We start from the raw sequence: 22,106 nt of genomic DNA on the forward strand, positions 1-22,106 counted from the left end.
GAAATGTAAAATAAATAAAAAGTGGCCCCCCGCCCCATCTTCAATGAGCAGACTATCAAGAGAACATGCCATGTTTGGTTGGATTTTATTCTTAACATGTGTCTGTACGAGCCAGAGTGAAAGTAGTGCCTGGTTAGGATAATTCAGATAGCCCTAGCAAATACATCGGCCTAAAATCACGGAGGTGTTTTCTCAGTCCTGTGCTGAATCCCATCCTGCTCTTAACTTCAAGGTTGTTGGCATTTCAGCCTGTAAGGAACAGGATGAAGTGCTGTCTTCAGATCTATAGCTGAAACTTAAAGTACTTCAGTGCATTGAACTGCACGTGCTCAGCACCTTATTTACATCTGGGGCCTCTGTTAGCTAATATAACTGCATTAATTTCAGATATAGCATCCCAAGGCTCATTGGCAGATAACACTGGAAATACTGTTTTATATATTTTTCATGCATTTTGTGTCAGTTAACCTTATTTTTTTTCCTCCATATCGTTTCCAAGTCCAGTGTAAATAGCGCACAGAATTCTTTGGGGAGAGGGAGGTGATGACTAGGGCTTGCAAACAGATAACTTGTAGCTGGGAAGAAGAGTATCTTAAAAATAAATACATAGAAAAAAATTCAAGCAGCCTAAAATCATAAGAAATGACCATCCCTTTGCTTTCCTGTTCACAGCACAAAGAATAATACAGCACTCCAAAAATAACCAGCTTTGTAATGTACTTTATGCAGTCAAATAGCTGCTAGTTGAAACAGTTTAAAAAGAGCAGCACAGCTGCCAATTTTGTTGAAGTTATATAATTTACTGGGTGACTTATAAAACTACTTGCAACTAGCTTCTTGACAAGTCTTTAATTTAGAGGCTTTTTTTTTCTTTTTAAGTTGTTCAAGATGGAATACATGACGTCCTGAACTGAGTAATTTGTTTTGGGAATTTTCATGTCTAAACAATGTCTGTTTTGTGAAAACAGTTACAAGTAAATCGCTTTATTTGCCTATTGTAATATAGCTTTAGCTGTATTTATTTCAATGCCAAGCTAGCAAATTGTGTTCATAAGGGCTGGATTTCATTCAGTTAATGCCTTATTTTGGGAAAACATACAATTCGGAGCTCTAAAGAATTTTGACCTTAACAATTAAGCTGCCATACTTGTGGTTAAATAAAGTAAAGCTTAATCTTGTTCTCCTATTTAATTTCTGTACATTGCAACAGTGAATTTTATTTTGACAGCTTCATGTGAGGAAGACATTCCCTGCATATTTTGCTATTATAATTTTTCATACCACTTTTATTCACTTTTTAAATTAAACATACCAAGCAAATATTAGTTAAATTAAACATTCCTTAACTAACCCCTCTCACCACGACCACCAAACTATCATGAATTGGCACTTTTTCCTTTCACCACTTTCCCTGAGCTTCCGTGCCCTGAAGCATTTCACATAGTAGAATGAGGTTTATGTATTAAGTCCAAAAAATAAATGAGCAGAAATTACAGTTCCCTGAAGGTTGTCCTGGCTTTCCTGTGTCTTCACGTGGTCACTGTCGGCAGTAACGTGACAGTCCCTCAAAATACCTTTGGAATTGCCTCCAGCATCCTTAGGTCAGCTCCACGCTCTCATCACACTTGCTCAGCTGCTCAGACTTCCCGTGTAGTTTTTGTTCCAGGACTTTGCTTCTAGTGGAAATTTTACCACGGTTCTTCATCTTTTTGGTTTGGAACTGCACTACAAACGTGTCTCCTAGATCTCCCAAAGCTAGCCTCGTGCTTCCCCATGGCCTCCACAGCTGGAGGACATGGCTGACTCTTAGCAGCAAAAAAAAAAAACACCCACAGAATTGCTAGACAGATTTTTCTTAGGGAAATGCTTTGGTGCTTGGGTTTTTCTGCCTCTCTCCCAGAGGCCTTCAGAGACTCAAGTCCCCACTCTTCAGTTGCTGTAGCTTCTTCTTTTCCTTTCTTACTGCCACAGCTACCCTGTTCTCCTCTCACCCTTTAACATAAGGCAATGGAAAGCTGTGCTGCTTTTAGCAACTTTACCAGTCACACATAGGAGCAATTATTTAATCTCTTTCTTCTAATTAAAATATTAAGTTTTGCAGTTGAGAAAACATGTTTTTTTCTCTCTCCAAAATTAAAAAGGATATATCTATTTAAATATGGATGATTTAGCCCTCTAGTCTTTCCTATAGTAAAACAACTTGAAAATTGAATACAGCATCCAGTTCTACTGGAGAGCTGATGAAGAAATTACGGACTTGCCTTGAATCTGTTTAAAGCAATAGCAAAATTCAATTTTTTCAGAAGTGCTTATCACTTTACGTTATGAATGGTTTGTGTTGCATGCTTGCTTACCTCTTCTACTTCAGGCTGGCAGTAGTGAAACATGTTTTTAACTTTATTGCATTTGATAGGTTTATTTAAAAAAAATCAAATATGAGCCTTATGACTTGTTAAATAGCTTTATTAGTCAGTGGAAATATAACTGTTGGAGGCGATAGTACTTATAAAACTTACTTGACAACTAAACAGGCATGGACCTGGAAATGTTTCTTTTTTCTATTATGAAAAAATAACCATTAAAAATGTTGGTATTTTTTGTCTGCATCTCTCCTTTCTTAGGTAGAGAATATAACTTTAAAGTTCACTTTCTTGTCGTTCTTTCAAGAAGTATAAGGTGGCTTTTTAGGCTTCTGTTTTGTTTGTGACCATCTTTCAAATGGAAGAAAAAGTTAATTGCAAAGAGCACAATTTTAATATTTAAGTACTCTTGCCCAAATAATAAAGATCAACACTTTGGTAGTATGTGTATACTAATATCTTTGTACTAACGTATTTGCAACTCGTTGTTTATTAATAATGGCTACTGCTGGCTGCAACTTATGAGAACTTGGAATGAAACCGGTGATTTGTCTGAAAGACAGTGACCAGTGTACACAAATACTTAAACCAAGATACTTTTTGAATTTAACTAAAGAGATGATTTTGCCCTGAGCAGGAGACGGTTTTTGAAGGAAGGAAATAAAAAAGATTTGAGGGAGTTGTACTTCTGGCAGCTGCTGTTTCAGTAGTCTAACCTATGCAGGGAGTTGATACAGGGCTGTGTGGAGCTTGTTGAGCTTTTTCCTGTTTCTGAGTTTTGCTTATGGCTAAGCATTTTACAGCAGCACAGTGAAAACACAAAGAGCATGCATTGGAACTTTATAACGAAAGATAGCAGCCCAGGTTATGCTTTCGAATCTATTTAGGAAATTACTTGAAAATGAGTGATTTGGACTTAGTTTGATTTATATTAAACTATATTTTCTGCTAGTTAGTGCTGCTAGATTTTCCTGTAACCTGCCTGTTGCTTTGTTATTTCTGTATCCAGCTAATGCTGCTCTGAAGCCATGCTCGTGACTTACCAGAAAGGCTGGTGGGAAGGTATTGGTGTGGGCTGACAGCCAGTGCTGTGTTTTCTGCCTGGTTTGAATGACTAGGTTCAACATTTCAGTCCATCAACTGAAATTGGGATGTGGAGGAGATTGATCTCATGGGTTCATCCAGGGCAGACTGAGTTCATAAATTGAAGAAAAGTTGGAAGTCGTAGTGGAGATGTCTATTTATGGATGAGTGTATGTCTACCATGAATTACTCACAATGGATTTTATATGAACAACTGTTTTGTACCATCTGCATCAACCTAAAAGTCTGTGTATGTCCTTTTGGATGATGATGTTTACTGTTGAAAACACAGAATTAAATCGCAGCGCATTTGACTGTAATTACTTTGGGACTCAAACTCCTGGAGAATAACAAAGCTTGGGTGCAAGAAGAAACACTTCATTGGGAATGCCTGGGCTGGCCATCTACCTTGGATGTTTGTCTCCAGCTGGTATCATGGTGCCAGTAAAGCCCGGAGCTCGCTGATGGGTGGCATTGCTGTCTTCCTCCTGTGGTGCCGGAGGGGCTGGAGCTGCCAAGGGCCTGTCCCTGAGCTCAGCTCTCTGAGGGCCAGCTAGCAGGGAGGGCATTTGGGAAGGCTGTCAAGCTGTCTCAGTCTGGCCTCCTCCTTTAGACCAACTAAACGGTCAACTCTGGTCATATCTGAATTAGCTGAGCCGTGAACTTCTCTGGGTCTTGTATTCTCCTGTCATATGCTGCTTCAGCAACGTTGCGATGCAGGGCATGTGCTACTTGTACCGGCAATGTCATTTAAAACTATCCTTCCTGTTTGCAGATTTTAAAATTGTGAATACTTAATGTTTTTTACAGCTAAATGAGTTTGGTATTACGTACGTTTTGCTTTATCCCACCCGTCTCCTGTTCTGCTGAATAATTTAGAGCTCATTGAGGCTTGAAATTGGTCACTTTCCAAGTGTGCTGCCGGTATCTGAGGTGTTGGGAAATAGCAGAGGAGACAGTTCCAAAATGATGAGATTGGGTGGTGTCTGGCCTTGTTCCTGTCAAAACAATTATTTCAATGCTACTGGAGTTCTGTTCTCGCACAACTGATAAAAAATGTTAAGGGACTTAATCTGTTACGTTGGCATCCTTTGAAAATAAAAATAGAAAGTCAGTGTAGTGGGGTTAGTGCTACCAGGCTTTCTTCCAAGTTTCTAATAAGGAGAGGAGAAGGTAACAAAAGCAAATGACCTGAATAACTTTTAAGGGAGCCCGACTACTTCTGATTCCTGTTAAGGCGTAGTGGGTTTTCATGGGTGGAAAGAGTGCTATGAGAGAAGCAAACTTCAGAAGCCCTCATGATCTGACAAATGCTGGCTTTCTACTAGTTTCTGGGTGTATATCCTAGAGCCACAGATTTGTCTCTTTCCGTACAAAAGACCTGAATGATGGACTCGAGAGGTTCCGGATCATCTGCTGATGCTCACGTGCATTAGTGGAATGATCAGAACAACTTCAAGTACTTTCTGTAGGAAAGACACCATTAACTGATGATTATATACAACTTATAGATTCAAGAGTCCTTGTTCTGGTCCATTTTTTCATTGCTTCGCACACTATAATCATAAGTCAAGGTGGCATTTCTTGCCACTGTTCCTGCATTTAAAAAAAAAAATAAAAATCAGACCAGACTTTCCTGATGTTGTGCTTTTTTTCATGTCAGTTATGTCAGTCTTCCTTGGTGAGACCTCAACTGTAAAAATACTAAAAAGTTAAATGTATTGATGCTAATAATAAGACACTTAGGAATTTGTAACATGGAGCATAAAAGCAAATTATATAATAGTGTAAATCTAAACAACTGCTTTTATAGTGAGTCCCCTGTCAGTGAACAAATCTGTTATTTTTGGACTGTCTGTATAGAGTAAACACAGTCTAAGTGTTCAGTATGGTTTTATAGTCAAAGATGAAGAAAAACGATCTGAGACTACATGGATAATAGAATTTTTCTGTATAAGCATGTATGCAGTAAGTGAAAGGATTTTAAGGAAAAAAATAAATGAAAGAAACAGAGGTGCTAACAGACTGGGAATAGTCTTTTGGCAGGAGGAAAGCATAGGAAAGGAGAGAATCCTGAAGATATCTGATAGTAGATATCACAGATACATTTCCTTTGTGAACAATACCAACTCACACCTCCCATTTGTTAAATGTTGAAAAGTTGCAGTTAAAATTTTGGCTATTCACTGTTTGAAAACTATGCTGAAATTGTGATTTTTTTCTTTTTTATTGGGAACGTTTTAGAATGCTCTATAGGATAAATGGAGAAAACGTTCATTCCATTGAGAATTTGTTTTTCTTGAAGACAGGGACACATTCTCATTGTAGAAAAATTTAGGTGGGCTTTGGTTGATGCCTGTTTTCTGAAATGTGTTGAAATGTAGACTGCCATACCTGGGTGTTTGCTACTGTGTATGTTTCTAATTAGATCTTTCAGAAGAAAACTCTTGCTTTTTCATAACTTCTATTGCAGCTGGTGAGGTGACCTACTTTGCAATCCCTTCCTAATGATAACTACTACTTAAAGTTTTGAGTTTAAATACAAACCTTCAAAATATCAAAGCATTCAGTTGCTTAAGAAGGCTGCATTCTGCGGGTAAAAGAGACCTGATGTTTTATGTGCTATCAGGGTCTCTGGGCAAGGTAAAAGGGTATAATGAACTGAGAAGTTGTCTGGTCATTGCTTGCCCAAAAGGAATGACAAAGTGAACTGTGTAGAAACAGCATGGAAAATGCCAAAGAGGGAGCTGGATACTGCTTGGAGAGAGGGAACTAAGTGTAATGGAGAGCAGGAAGGCAATGATGCTGGCCTAGGTATGCTATGGTGGGAAAAAGACCGTCTTCAGGAGCACAGTGAGGTTTTTACAGCAACACTCACAAGCTAGAGAGGTCCTTTTTAAATCCTGAAATTAGACATAATTTATTACTACTGAACGGTTGTTATATAGTAAAAAAAAAAAAAAAAAAAAAAAGCACCACCTACAGAATGGAAGACTATTTTGTGTACTCTGTGGAAAAGTCAAGGGGTACCTTGGAATTCCTGTTGTGCTTACAAGTGCAAGACTCACTTGTTAGGAATTTAGTTAGGTAGATTTTTAGATACACTTGTATATATTTTCATGTATACACAGATATAATATATAGGTAAATATACCTAAGTATATTTTATGAAACATCCAAGAAAACTCTTGATGGAAGTCCAACATGAATATGTTACAGGATGGCTGTGGCTGTTGGGGTATGTATGGGTAAGAGCCTTTTCTTTGATTCATTTGGAGCTCAAATAGGTGATCTATAATTCTATATATTTGTCTTTGGAGAATAAACTTGATAAGATGAAAGACTTGGATATTTGCAGGACTGTAGCAACAGAAAGCTGGAAGGAATCAATAAGAGTATTTAGATTATTAGCATGATCCTTCTACCATAATTCTTCTACAAATAGTGATTTTAACAAAATGTTATTTAGTACCATAGAAGACTTTGAAATGCCTGAGAGTTTTCATTCTGAGGTAATGCTAAGTTTCAAATGCTGCCAAAAATAAATGCAGGCACACTAGACATAATATAAAGTGCTAAATGAGCAATAATTTATTTTCGAATTGTAATCTAAATAACTACAACAAAATTGTCACTTTTGTTTTATTTTTTAGCTTGTTTATTCATTTACAGTTACAGGTCACCTATTACAAAGATATCTTGAATGCATCTGCGTTGTACTAATAAGATTTATGGAAACTAGTTATTGAGGTCATGCATTTAGCTCTCCATGTGAATGAATTGATTGTATTGAATGAATTAGGCATATAAGTGAGGGTGGAAAGTGTCACTATGTATGGTCTTATTTTTACTACTGAAGAGCCAAATGGCATGTCAAGTTGCTCATTTTTTATTTTTTAAAAAGATGACAGTTTCTAGCACCTTAATTGTGAAATCTATAAGGGGACTTAAATGGCTTACTAAATATTTTACAAGGTAAGGAAAAAAAAATCTATTCTTTTAGTATAGAACATCTGAAGGCATTGTATGAGGCTGGAAAAATACTTCTCTGTTTTAGTGAATTTCATGAATGTTAATTAGCCAAACTGTTCTGACAAGGTCTTGCCTCTTAAGTAATGTTCTCCTATGGCTTCTCATTCTTTGAGACTATTATATAGATCTTGTGATGTCACAGCAGTCTTCATGGCAACACAGACGTCATTAAGTAAGATGAGGTATAAACAAAGCAGCCTTTGTTCAAACCATTCATTAAAATATATATTTTTTTAAATTACAGAATTAAAAAAAATCAGGTTTAAAAAAAAAAACCTCTGATCTTTGAATGTTTTCCAAGACAAAGTAATACGAGTCTTCTAATTTAAAAATAAAATAAGGATTTTTTTTTCCAAAGGGAGAACTTTTCTGTTAACTGCTCTGATGAGGTACCAGCCTTCTCGCTTTCTGTACTACAGATGCTGCGAAGTTGAACTGCTACAGCAAGTACAGATACTGAATATCACAGAGAAATCTCATAAATGCCCCTCTCTTGTTAGTGTGTATATGAAAGGGTCATAAAAAGAACCCTAAGTGGTATCGCAGTCTGAGAAGTATTTGTGATCACCTGCTGCTATAAAGGCCCTGAACATCTACCATCATCTACAGCAAATCTGTGAAACAATGTAGGATTCTTTGTAGCACTTCAGGGAATTTCAGATTGGATTTTTAACCGTTTCAGCTTAACTTTAGTTTTAAGGTAGCATTATAGAAAGCTAAAGTGAAAAGCAACAAATTCAAAATTTGTGATTTGAAATCACAACCATACTCAATCTAATAACTGGGTAGGATTTTAAAACTAGGCATGCTTTTAAAAATAATAATCTGTACTAAATTATATGAAATTCATCTTAAGGCGTATGTTTGGGGATTGACTGAAGAGCTTTTTCCCTGGAAGCAAACCTTCAGGATCTATCTAATTTCCACTTATTCCCTGTGGGTTTTCAGGAACTTCTTTTGAAGTGCTCTCAGTAGTCAGCTGTACTTTACCAGGTTAATGCTACCTCTGATCTGGGTTGTATGTGCATAAGAAATAAATAACTGTTACTCTATTATGTAGGTAAAGTCTGTCATCTGCAAGGACGTTGACTAAACATATTCAGAATACTAAAGAAAGTCAGTAAAATTTTCAGCTTGTTCAAATTAATCTTCACTCAGTTTCACTGGGAATTATTTAAAGCATTAACATGCTTTAAATGTCCTACATCGGCGTACTTCACACCGCCTGACTACTGTCAGGCACCCTCTGTAGGACTGGCTGGGTTCGTCCCTGCTTGACACCCCGCTGCTGCAGCACCAGGGTTGCTTACCTTGATATCACAATTCCTCTGCCACCACACAGACGGCTGGTAATCTGGGTCTCAGACAGAGCAACGAGCTGCAGTGATGTTTGAGGCTTTTTTCCTTTCTTCTGAGCACCCCAGGTACTGTGAAGTGGCATGTACTTAGCTGTGGCATAGCGAGTCCCTTCCCTGATACAGGAGCTGTGGCATCTGAGACTGTAAACATCGGAGTTATCACATGACACTGGAGAAGTCTAATCATCCTTATCCGTAGTGTATAGTGAGCTTATGTCTGCAGGATTTGAAAACAGTGACAGGTCTGCAAATGCCTTTTCAGCTCATTGCAGTTGCCAACATCTCAATTTCCCTTTCAGCTGGAAAGCATTTCTGTAAAGAAGGTATTTGAACCTGCTGAAAAAGAGCCATAAATGTAATAATAACTGAATCTGTTATCAATCTGTGAATCTGTTGATTTTGATATGCATATGACTGTCACACTTTAAAATAATATTTAACACAAGAGCAATTTGGGACTTCACTTTTGCATACTTGCTTACTTCTAAAAGACGGGCACTAATTGCAGTGAGAATTGGAGAAGTCAGCCTATATTATACAGGAGTTCAAATGATAAGATAACGATCGTATCTGTCTTTCAGTTGACAAATCCGTGCTTTCATGGCTTCCAGTGTGCAGCTGTAACTGTGGGGAAGCCCAGTGCTGCCTTCCCTGCCCGCAGAGTGCTGCTCCCAGAGCTGCTCTGCATGCATGAAGGGCTCTGCCTCTTTTCCAAGGGGTCAGAAGCTGGCCATGCCAAATTTAGTTTCCTTCAGAACACTTAAGTGCTCCCCTAGGGATGACTTGTGCCTGTATATGCCCTTCTAAATCATAACTTTTTTTCCACCTCTTCATCCTTGGCAAGGGAGAATTGGGTGGAAGAACAGTCTGGGTTTCATCTCATCTAACGTGCTGATGTGTGAAACCCAGCTAAACCTAGGGAGGTTTGAATAAGCTATTAAAAGGGGGCCGATTTTTAAATTCTGGACAAATAAAAACTAGAAGTAGTGGTTTTAATTTGGGGGGGGGGGAGGAGGGGAAGATGGGAGAACTTGTCTGAATCCCTTACTATCTTGCTAAGTGACAGATAGAAAATGGAGTCCCCATTTTTTTTCCCCTTCTAGACATCAAATAAATGCTGCTCTACAATATTTCATCCAGGAATTTAGTGTGAATTTAGAACCGAATCAAACCTTTTGGCTTTGTGAGTCGAATGTTATTACATCGGGCTTTGACCTTGGGATTTGTCAGCTCAGCCACCCTGTCCGTGTTGGCGTCTGCATCACCGGAGAGCAGCTGATGGGTGGCAGCGAGCAGCTGCTGGTCTCGGTGAGGTCATGGCGCTGGCAGGAGGGAAAACATGAAACTATAACAGTGTTTTGCACTTAAAAATGTGCTGAAGCACATCGTGGCCGAAGTTGACATAGTGGACCGTATAGATGACCACCATAATTTGTGGAGCTTTCTTTGTGAAACTTAGATGTTGTTTTACTAGCACAGGTAATTCATACATGAATTAATTATTACTGTAAGCTGATACAAGGCAATGAATACATGTATATGTAAAAAAGCTTACATGATAGGGGAAAAAATGAAAGTTTTATATGTCCTTTTTCAAAAATAGTTGTTAGTAGTCAAACTGGGTTTTTCTTCTGACCAGTCTTTGGTCTCAGAAAGAAAGGGAAAAAGGGTTTGTAGCTCAGAATCCTTCTCTTGGTGTTCGTAGTCAGTGGAGTTTTCTTCGGATTTTACATCACTTTTGATGAACATGTTTACATTCCAGTGCCAAGAAATAACTTTCCATTTGGGAACTAGGCTGACGTGAAACCAGGAATGTGGAGGCCCAGAGTGAGGGGACGGTGCTGGCTGTGGATGCGGGAATACATCCTGCCTGGTAGCTGCCGCCCTTCCCGAGAACATCAGAAGGAGCATCGGTGTGCGTGCGAGGCCGTCTGGGGACCTGGGGAATGGAGGGGTCAGGTCTGGAGAAAACTGCTTTGTTCTCCAGTGTCATGGTAGCAGTAGAAAGGACAGGCAGGCAGAACAAGTCACCCTAAATACCCACGGGTTCTTGGCTGTCTGTACATGTAAGTCCTTATGAAAACTAATGTGGTATGTTTAGCTTTGGATGTTTCAGTTAATGGAGGTGCCTTTTATCTTTTAATTAGTAAACCTAATAAATTTGAAGGGTGATCTTAAATTATTCTTATTTTGCTGTTAGTCACTGGCATATTTGCATTAATTGTAGTTTCATAATTGTAAAGGCTTTTTAATGAAAAATTAAAATGTAAACTTGGGAAGCACAGAAAGCTTTAGCTTTCACTTGAAATTTGTCTTCTGTTAACCAGCACACTGTAAACTGTGTGTACACATCAGTCGTTTGTTGAGGTGTATGTCTTCAATATAAAAAGCGTACATAGTAAGGTATACTTATGGAGAAAGGAACTGGCACGCACAGTCGGTGTAAGCTTAATTTTAGAAGGCGTGAGAATGGAAATGAAACTTCCATTGAAATGGAAATTCTGTGGATTAAGGCACCTGCTTTCTATATATATATATATATATAAAAAATTTAATCATAATGAATTTATTTGGAGATCATGCTTTCGAATAGTCAAGCAGCAAATTAGACATGTTTTGTCAGTTGTTTTGGGGAATATTATAGTTAGGGAGTAGTTGCTTGGGGAGAATATTTACCTTTTTAAGAGGCTTTTTTATCACCCACTTTCAAAATTGCTATGCTGAGATTTACTGTAGATGCCTGTAAATAAAATTGGTTGGTATGTCTTTAAGTTTTTTTTTAATGTAGATTTGTATTCACATCATGCATCTAGTAGCTTTATGGGAAATAAAAGTAACTGTGATATAAAAGGACTCCAGAAGTGAAATTGCCTCCAGGACAGGTACTGAGGAAAGCATCTGTGAAGTTTAGCACTCAGGGGGCCTCAAGTCAGAACTTACGTGGTAGCAGGAAAGAAGTGTTGGAAGAACTGCTGCAAAACAAGGTTCTTTGGGGAATTTAGGTGGGGCAGCAATATCCTAACTCAACAGCCTTCTGGCTGTCTAAATTAGTGTTAACCTCTGCATCCCCTAATGACAGCCACCATCACAAAGGTAACTTTAAACTGCTTTAGCTTTCTTTGGTGAAATTATTATGACCGTAACTGGGGTTCTCTCAGGTGCATCACTTATTTAGCTACAGATGAGCTATTCTTAGGTTCTTAGGAGTTGAAATTAATAAGGCTTAGGTAGGATGATTTTATCTTTATGTAATAAGACAATTTTGATTTGAAATGATTTAAGGAATATGATGCAGCCAAATGTGAAGTGCATATGGTATAAAATGATCTAGTGCATTTTAAACACAAAAAATGTGGTTTAACCTTAAGTTTCCTAATGAAATTAAATATTCATAGTCTTAGTTCACAGTACAGTAAGGAAAGAAGTAAATTTGTCAAATCCCTAGTCCTTTGAAATCAGCTAATGAGGGCTTTCTACATTTTACTTCACCTAGCGAGTGTTCCTGTTGACTACCTAGATTTATCACCAAACACGCACTCTAACTCATTTTATATGGTAAGTCTGGTCTAGCATCAAAATCTGGAGAGAAAAGTACCTAGCAGCAGTTACTAAAACAGAGCTGCTATTGTGAAGATAATGTCAGCCCTTCCACAAGCTTTGTTTGCTGCTCTTTCTTTGCCATACCCAGCACCCCTCAAGCCGGCTGACGTGCAGATGCAGAGCAGTGACCGTCTTTGTGTGGCTCTGCCACTGAGCTGGCTGGATCTGCTTCTCACTTTCAAAGGGGTTCTTGACTGCAGAACCTATTAGTTTGGGCACAGAACCATGAAGATGTGCTTACCCGCTTGGCTGCAGGCTGTTCAACCTGTGTAGGTCGTGGTGGCTTCCTCCATGCAGTGGCTGGTTACTGCACCTGGGGGTTTTGAGCAAAGGAGCGTCACTGTTTGGTCTTTGATTTTTGCTTTTGTGCCAAGCTCTGACAAAATAATTTTGATAAAAACTTACTTTGATATCAGTCTTCTGAATTGAAACAGTGGGATTGGCAGTGCTCTAGTATCCCGGTAGGATCCAGTATCCTCGAAGTTGCATGTCATCGCACCTTCGTGTGCCTACGTGTAGTTACCCAAGTGGGGCTCTGTAACAGGTAGCGTGCAATCACTGGGATGGATGTCCTGCCACAGACAGAGCTGGACATTCCTGGAGTGTATAAAGTAGTGGGCAGCCACAAGAGGTTGATTCCTCCTTTTCACTGGTTACGTGAGTTCCACACTGATAACGTGTTTTCAGTAGTAGGGTGAAAGTCATGGGGTTTAGCTGGTATGTTGTGTCTGGGGAGAGACCTGCAACACTTAAAATGTTCTCTTTCCTTTTTTTGGCCTTAGTTTACTTGTCTTCTTGCATGCAATCCTTAATAAAGTTTATGGTTTGTTTATAGCGTGAAGGGCTTTGTGTTCTTTGGTCAAAGGCAGCATGCATGTGCGGTGCACTGTGCTCTGACAAACGTGGTGTTGTAGGAATCTGAGTGAAACAGCAATGACATATTTATTTGTTGCGAGACGTAGTGTGCTTCTGGGAACAGAAATCTAGAGTTTTCTCTGCAGTAATTCAGCACGTGCCTTCTGTCTTTAATATGTTGGTTACCTGTTATGTTGTGCTGAGGGTTAAAATCCAAACAAGTTGTTGGGAAGAGTAGAACAGGATGTCCCAAAATGCTACTTTATCTTTCTACTGTTTTTGCTAAAGCCTGAAACTTTTGGATGGCAGCAGTGACTAACAAAGTGCAGAAGTTTAAAGCTGATGCTTACAGACAGCAACAGGAGAAGAGGAAACTGTTGGGGGGGGAGTGTATATGCATTTTCAGCTGAAATTGGTGTTTTCTGTAAGGCTAGAAAATGTGCTGGCAAAAACAATGTAGTAGCGCGTTCTAGAGTAAAACTAATGGCTGCAAGCAAAGGGGGAATGAGCATCTGCAAGAAAAAAAGGGAATATTTCTGTGATTTTAGTTAGAATATCAAAAAAGTGACTTCCTAATCTCCACTTTTATTTTACTTTTTATTCTGTTTTTCAATCACTGAGATGATTCTGTTCTCTCCTCCCTCCCCCCTTGAGACTTTAAGGAAAAACTGTGCCTATGGATCAGGTTAATGACCAAGAAAATAAGTTTGTCACTTTTTCAATGGTCTACTGAATCAAGATAATGGCTTCATTTTCTGCTATCTTTAAAAGTAGCTGAAATTCTATAAAATTCAAGATGGCATTGTGGAGTAGAGCACCCTGTGTTTTGTTGCTGGACTGTAGAAGGAAGCATGTGTTTGCTTCTAGGAAAATATGCATTTTGTTGAGAGACTTCTTTATTGAGTGTTTCTTTTCAAGAGGCTTAGTATTCTGGAAATTTTTTTCTATTGTAGAAGTCCCATGTACCATTAAACACGATTATTATTTTGATGAATAAGCACAGCTGGCATTTCTTTTCAATACCTGACTGCCTTCTTTTTGAGCTATAAACGTGCTGTTGTCAAGAGATTAGCCTTTGGGGTAGTGAGTTAAATTGTTCGTTTCCACTAATCGCCAGACGGGACAGGAGAATAGATATAAACTGGTTAGATGTGCTCATCTGAATGGTATATGAGCTTCTTCTGTTTTGCTTATCGTGATATATATATATATATATTTATTTATTTTATTATATATTATTTATATATATATTTATTTTATTATATTTATATTATATATTTAATATATATATTTAAAAGTTACTCACTGACAGTTTGAGTGTGTCATTGTGCCTGTGCATTACGTAACTGGTTAAAAGTCAGACTGTAAAATCTTTGAGTCTGGCTTGTAATAACTGTCTTCTGAAGTTCTTCAAACCCTTTTCCTATGTCTTTTATCCTTGCATTCTCATTTATTTTTGTATGAAAAAATGGGTGCCCACACACAGTTACCCAATATGGAAAGGAGTATGGATATAGGAGAATATGGACAAACAAAGATGGCTTTTGAAAAGCCTGAGAAACCTTCAGAAGTTCAGTACGTAGCAAATAGCTTGCTATCTGCCCTGAACGTAGGGGTGAGCTGAAGCCGTGCCCGGTGAGCTGCGCATGGGAAGGATTCCCATGCCTGCTGCAGTGCCGGGTTGAAGAAAGGGAGAGGCTAAGTGGTTAGGCTGGCTCTTAGGAAATTTCAGAGCAGGTTTGTAAGGGCAATCTACAAGAGGAGCCCAGAATTACCACGTCGCCTATTGTCTTGGCTGCAACAGGAGAGGTCTGAGCTAGCCAGGTGCAGAGGGATGGGGAAAAGCGCACGCTCCAGAAACAAACTTCAGCTGGGTATCTTTTCTTCCACCCTGACCGCACATCTAGCATAGGCTTGTATTTCACTGAATTATGTACTGGCTCTGTGCTGCACCTCTGCTGCTGCATTTCATGGATTCTTTGCGGTTGAGCCTGCAGAGAGAGAGAGACATTCGTTTAATAGAGGCAAGCACTTTGGAAGTAGAAACCGAAATAGCTATTTTATCTTATTGGAAGCAAAAACATTATCATGCCTAATTATTGCAGTAAGGTGGGAATTTATAATGAAAGGCAGAACATACTTTTGCCCTCATTTATTCAATTTGGGAATACTCTTACATTCAGCATATTTATTTTATTAATTTATTTTGAGTAAAAAGGAACTATTTGAAGTTGATCAGTCTTTTTATTCTTGGTGTGCTAGTTAGCTTTCTTTGTAGAAATGCAGATGGCTTAGGTAACTTAATACTGTAATGCCAGAAGACGACACTAGACCAAACTCTCTAATGTAGTTCAGAGTCATCCATGCATCCTAAGTACCCAGTACTTGACTGACACTTGCTTTAGTGCTAATGAAATTATTTAGCAGTTACTCTTAGTAAACTATGTAAATCAAAAATACACTGCTCATGGTGTCCGTGGGTAACAGTTGTGTAGGAGGACATGCACATGGAACTGCATTGTACAGAGGTATGTATATTCTTTCTACGCTTTATCATATGTTAAAATATAAATATGCCTATGGATTGCATTGCGGATCTGATTTCTGTTCTGATGGAGGTGTTTTTGTTCTTCAGTTTTGGCAAGCGTTCTGCAGGAAGCTTCAGGCGTGGCTGTGAATGCATTGTTTTAGAGCCATCTGAAATGATTGTGGTAAGAATATTTTTTACTCAGTTTCTTTCAATTTTTTTTTTTAAGAGGAGGATGTTATTTTACGGACCAGCTTTGGTAACACTTCAGTTTACAATAAAACTTGAAGAGTCTTTTGTTTTGCCACATGAGCTTTATAAATCTAAGATATCGTACATAACTTTCTTGCCTTTTCTTGCACATATACTTCAATGGAGTGATAAAGGCATCTTTTTTATACTGTTGTTATATTTACTTCTGCATTTTTCTTGTAAAGCTGTAAAGTTTGGTTTTTGCTAGCGGAATAGTGGATTAGTTTTTTTTGTTTGTTTTTAATGCTGCCTTACTCATTGGTAAGTGTAAATGCTTTAAAGTATTAAACTCTAGTTAGTTTAAGTAATTGTTTGATTGAATTAAATTTATTTTCAACTGTGAGGTTTTGCAAAACAGTTTGAATATTTTAAAGTACTGCCAACTTCTCTACATGAGTTATTTTGTTAGTGGTGTCTGCTCTAGTCCAGTGGCAGAACAGCATCGTCCCTGAAGGCTCATGGGCTCACGAGTTTTTAGTCCTCGTTTGAGGGTCCTTCATGTGAACAAATGCACAGTCAATGAACTGAATGCTTTTTGCTCTGTTGCTGAAATAGTGATCATTTCACAGTACTGGTGTGACAACTACTAAGCCATATATAGATGTTAGTTCAAATATAGACTGTGACATTAAACATTTTCCTAAAAAGTGACAGTTTCTGTAAATCTTGGAGAAGCCTAGGAAGTTGTAGTATAGCTTTAGGCTTACAGAAGAGAGAAGTTGCTTAATTTTAACTCTTAAAAAGTACTTTAACTTCTCTTCTTGTAAATGCAGGCATGATTTTGTAGGTTCTAAGCACTTTGATCTCACTTTAAACAGATAAAGGTGTTTGTATAATGGTAGCCTTTTGTCACGTTTTGGTCATATCTCTCCTTCTAATTCTACCTCAGAAAACTGTCTTATGAATTTAATTCAATCCAGTGAGAGACATGGAAGGCATGTGTGAGAAATGCAAATCGCTTTTTCCTTATCCCTAAAGCTCTGTTGGCAATTCTACTTTGTTTAGAAGCAGCTAAATTATTCAACAGCAGCCCATTATTATTGCCCTGTACTGGCCCCCTGATTTACCTTGCCATTTCGTGTAAATGGTATCTGACCACAGGTTCAGGAAATGTTGTATTGTCCCAGGTTTGTTCTCTGGAGGGGTACAACTTAGTTGGTGTAGTTATGTGCATGTCTGACTGTCTTGTGCATTCCTACCTCGATAAGTTGTGAGGAAGGGGGATACACAGAATGGGCATAGGGAAAGAAGCCGACTAAAGAGAAAGGTAAAAGAAGGAAGCTTCTGTACAGACAGACAATGTTACCGTCTCCTGGAAAACCAGAAACTGTATTTGTCCCCCCCCATTGCTATGTTGAAACTTATGTTTAGTGACAGGAGCTGACTAGTATGTGACACTTCTGGCGGATTTGTTGCAATTTCTTGGGAGTTTTTGTCTATTTCTTTTCCTTATTGAAATATACAGAGGACCCTTGCTAGGTGCCTGAAACTCTTCTCTGCATCTTCAGAAATACTGTTTAACCCTGCAGAGTGGATCCGAACTGGAAAATGAGTTAACTGAATCCCATGTATGGCCAGTGCTGATTTTTTTTCTCATATCCCTGTTAGTGTAGAGTAAGGTTTCTGTTAGTAGGATGAACCCAGAAGAGATGTTCACTTTCAGCCAAATTACTATAAAAAGATTGTTCTTCTCTTTCAGGAAAACCAGAATTCTCAGTTCAAAAATTTCCCTTACAGTGTGCTGTTGTGTAGTAGCTTAGGACTATGCCTTTTGAAGAATCTGAAAATTAGAAGCCTAGCTTTATATTAGCATATATCTAATTGTTACATTTATTCTTCCTGCTATTATTTTGAAATGATGTGGTTTTATGTAGATCCAGTCTGTCAGAAATCCTTTTTATATGCTCTCAAAATATTGAAGTAAATAATAATATACAATGCTGCCTACTGAAGAGCAAAGCCTTTGCCATATGTTAGTTAGGAAAGATCCCAAGGGACAAAGATAAGTCAGTAGGAAAACTACCAAGTGCTGTCCCATACAAGTTTTCTTTTCAAAAATGTATTGAGTGTTGAAGTGTTTATATCTGTGCAAGAGGAGAATTGAGAGGGCAGGGAGAAAACATTTTTTCCAAAAATGCTCATACTCAGTGCTTCTGTTTGTAGCAATACTTGTTTTTTTTTGTTGTTGTCCCTCTGGGCATTTGATTTTCTTTTTGTTTTAGTAATGGCTTCGCTCTTTGCAATGAAGAAAATGCAAGAAATTCACAGCTAACTGCCCTGCTTTTTTTTTTTTTTTGAAATAGGATTTGTTTCTAACATGGAGGAACAGTTTTATTTCTTGTGGGAAATGACACTTCCTTGCATCTATTATAGGTTGATTATATGGATGAAAATGAAGAATATTTTCAGCGCCAAGCTTCTCATAGGCAATCTCGAAGGAGATTTAGGAAAATCAACCAAAAAGGGGAGCGACAAACAATTATTGATACCGTTGATCCTTATCCTGTGGGGAAGCCACCTCTACCTAGAGGCTACCATACGGTAAGCTGCCTGTATTTGTTTCACAACAACATAAACAGTAAAACTACTGAAAATAAAAGTCAAAATGGCTAAACGTGCTGGTATTTTTAAAGATGTGTGTTTTTGCTGGGGAGTTTCCCCTTAAAATATTGTGAATTTGGCTCCATCAGCTTACATCTTAGTTCTGAGTTGAAAGTATTTTTTTTGACCGTGAATGCCATGCATTATTTCTTAGTGTTTGAATCATTATTTGGAATTGTGAAAGAAACTGTGTTCTAATTTCCTTTTGATGATAGGTTTCAGCACAAATAGTGTATAGTGCTATTGGTCAGTTGGTGAAGCACTCATTCATGTATATGATAACAGTTGTTGCCTGAAAAGGACTGTACTGCATTGCAGTAGGCCAAATTCTTGGATTAGTTCTGTTATTTCTTCTTGGAATCCAGAACTTAAATGTCAAATTAACCTTTATTGATGGTCTGCCTCAAGAGCCTTTTATATACATGGGTTTCAGTGAGCTACGTAGTCTGCCCTTCGTCAGGGAGATCACTTGGTCATTTTACTTGCTTTCTTTTATTTTGAGTAGTCTTATATGTTGAAGGCTTGCAGGCTTTCTCTTGGGATCAAAATAATAATTAAATGTTACTTTATAAAATGTTTTGTTATATGGCTTTCAAATTGGGAAAAGCTCTCCTAGATTAATGTTTGGTATTGATTACAGATGTAAGCAAAGTACTGGAAAAGCTGTTTGTCTTTGACTCGCACTTGATTGCTTAAGCTCCCAAATCTGCAAGAACCATAAAGGCATGGGCATAAATAACTTTGTGCATATTTAATCTCAGTGAGTTCATTTGGCTCAGTTTTGCACAATGTAAGCCACATGCATATACATTTGCAGGATTAGAGCTTTAGTTTTTAAAATACCTTCTCTGATCCAATGCAGAGTTGTAGGCTTTTTCCATTTTTCCTTTATCCTTATTCCTTGATTTGTTTGCCAGTTCCCCATATATTCAGTGTGTGTCTGTAAGTGTGTAGATGTTTGATTACATCTCCTGTTAATTATACAGGCTTTTACTCATGAGTTGAATGATTACGTCTTATGCCAACAATTTGTTTTTTGTTTATACAACAGCTTTTAATGGTTTAATTTTCAGTGCTGTTTTAATTGCTTCTAAATTTATTATGGATTGAGCCAGTTCACTTGGTTTGAAGATGAACATTCTACTGATTTATTTTTTTAAAAAATAAAAATGTGGAATTGTGCTTTGTAGGAGTTACAAGCACAGGAAGAATTTTTCTGTTGATGTTAGATGTATACAGAGCTTAGTAAGCCATTCTGGTGTGATTTTTATCTAATACGAAGGGTAATATTTAGATTGCACACAGTGCCATTTGCATTAGTAGGTCCATGCCTGTTGTATAAATTTCACTTTAGTGAAATAATAATGAGTTTTTCCAAGTTTAACTTTGGTACTAAGAGCAAAAGTCCATTGTGTACCGTTTTGTTGTGTGAGTTCATAATGATTTTGTGTATGTGTTGGCAAATTCATTGCAAGAGGGATTTCATATTGAGTTGGAAGAGATTGCCAAATAAACTGTAAAATTTGCAATAATTACAGTCAAATGTTGCTTTAAAAATGTAATATGATGCGTATGACTCACTCTGCTTTTTTTCAAAGCAAATATTGAGTCAAACAAAACTCAAATGAGTTTTACAGTGTAGTAAAGACTGTCTCCATGCTGGCCCATTCCTTTCTATTTTTACAGTATTTGGTGATCTTATATACATTGTTCTCCCATTCACTTCTATTGCCAATACCTTTTCTATTGCTTCAACCACACGTGTTAAAGACTGCATTGTCTTTTCTCCCTTCCTATTTCCTGTCCCTTGACCTTATATTTTTTTAGTCTTAATTTCTTGAAAAATCAGCTAAAGAAAGCGGATGTGTTGGAAACACATAGGAATTCAAAGCACGCTGTAGAACAGATCTTGAGGTCTTGTCACCCATCTATCCATTGGTCAGCATCTGTCAAGGTCTCATCTTCGGTTCTACTTCTGAATAAACAAAGCAGCATAAAAAATGTAAATGTACAGATATTGCCGTAAATAATGTCAAAGGGCAGACTGAAAATGGATGAATACAATGGATTTGTGTTCAGGTTTGCTCTTCGTTGTGTATGGGTTCTGGTTTAGGTGTTAGATACGTGACACTCAATACAGCTGCTTTGATAGCATTCTCAAAATCATCACTGAATGTATAGTTTTTTTGTTTTATTTTCTAATCTTTAGTTACCATGCAGTATGAACTTTTTGTTGATTAAATTATTAATACTTTATTTCCAATAGTTTCTGAATGTTTTTCTTCAGAAAGTGTTTTCTGAGGAAAGATTTATGAAAATGTAGAGGGAAGTATTAAACTATCTTAAGTGGAAATGCATGGCTGTGCTTTTCAAGAAGTTAAATGCAGTGCTCTCGGTTGTGGCATGGCTTTCTGCACATGAAGCCAACATGCAGGGGACAGCAGGCCCTCATTAACATAATTTTAACATTATCTTCATAGTGGTGGAATGTACTATGGCATGTCTGATAATGTTCATCTTTTCCTTTCCTCCTATATGGCATTCATTTCATTTTGGCTCACAGGAATGCACTAAACCTCAGGTATTGTAACTTACTGTGTATGGTCCACTAACAATGTACTTGTGGGTTTGCAGTGTGATGTGATGATGCTGATGCAATGTTCCGACTAAAAGTGCCTCTTAGCCTTTGCTTTGATGCTGGAGCAATTTCGCTATAATATTCAAAACGTGAAGTAAGTGTGGAGTTTGGTGACAGCACAATGCCTCTTGCCTAGCCTGATTGACCTTTCTTCCTTGCTTTGCTGTCCTGTGATTTAGCAAAACCAGATTAATAAGCAAAGGGTATACATGAAATAGTTAGTGATTGACAGACATTTTACTTATGTATCTCTTCTATGACATAGAGGACTTAATCTTTAATTTCTGAGTCCAAAAATAAGGGCCCTTGTAGCTGTTTTGTACCTTTGTCACTAGAACAGGGAAATGGAGTGTGACAACGTGAGCACAAACATAAATGCTTGCAAAAGTGACTTGTGCCTTTTTTTTTTTTCTGGTGATGTGTAATGACCTGGTAAAAAACAGTCAGATTTTATAGACTCCTACCAAAGTATAATGTGGCCATTATTTGAAAGGCTAAAGGACTGGGCACAGGCTCCACAAGTTAGGGGAGGAAAGTGTGCCCTAGTGAGTAAAGTATTTCGGAATGGCACCAAAACATGTAAATACAGTTTTGACTACCATCAGATCTCAAATGCAATCAAAGAAATTTGAGGATCTGAATCCCATCTTTGGCACTTAAGTTGCATTTGTCAATGCCAAACTAAGTAAATACTAAGCATCCACCAAATCCAACATTTGATAAGAATGTGTCTTGTCAAGCTATTAAATGTCTCCACTGTTACGCATTGAGAAATTTCTTGTGATACAAAGAACTGAAAA

General features: G+C 37.8%; 1 protein-coding gene across 5 annotated transcripts in view; it reads left to right on the forward strand.

Moving 5' to 3' along the window:
• Positions 1 to 22,106, forward strand: part of RAPGEF2 (Rap guanine nucleotide exchange factor 2) — a 183,182-nt gene that overhangs the window by 78,182 nt on the left and 82,894 nt on the right. For 3 of the 5 annotated variants that reach the window (XM_048076135.2, XM_066996101.1, XM_066996103.1), the window contains exons 5-7: positions 15,924 to 15,999; positions 18,441 to 18,608; positions 21,232 to 21,249. In XM_048076135.2, coding sequence (XP_047932092.2) covers positions 15,924 to 15,999; positions 18,441 to 18,608; positions 21,232 to 21,249 — 262 coding nt within the window. The remainder of the gene's footprint in view (positions 1 to 15,923; positions 16,000 to 18,440; positions 18,609 to 21,231; positions 21,250 to 22,106) is intronic. The other 2 variants (XM_066996102.1, XM_066996104.1) reach the window with 1 other exon arrangement.

Source organism: Anser cygnoides, chromosome 4, assembly GCF_040182565.1.
Source record: "Anser cygnoides isolate HZ-2024a breed goose chromosome 4, Taihu_goose_T2T_genome, whole genome shotgun sequence".
NCBI lineage: Eukaryota > Metazoa > Chordata > Aves > Anseriformes > Anatidae > Anser > Anser cygnoides.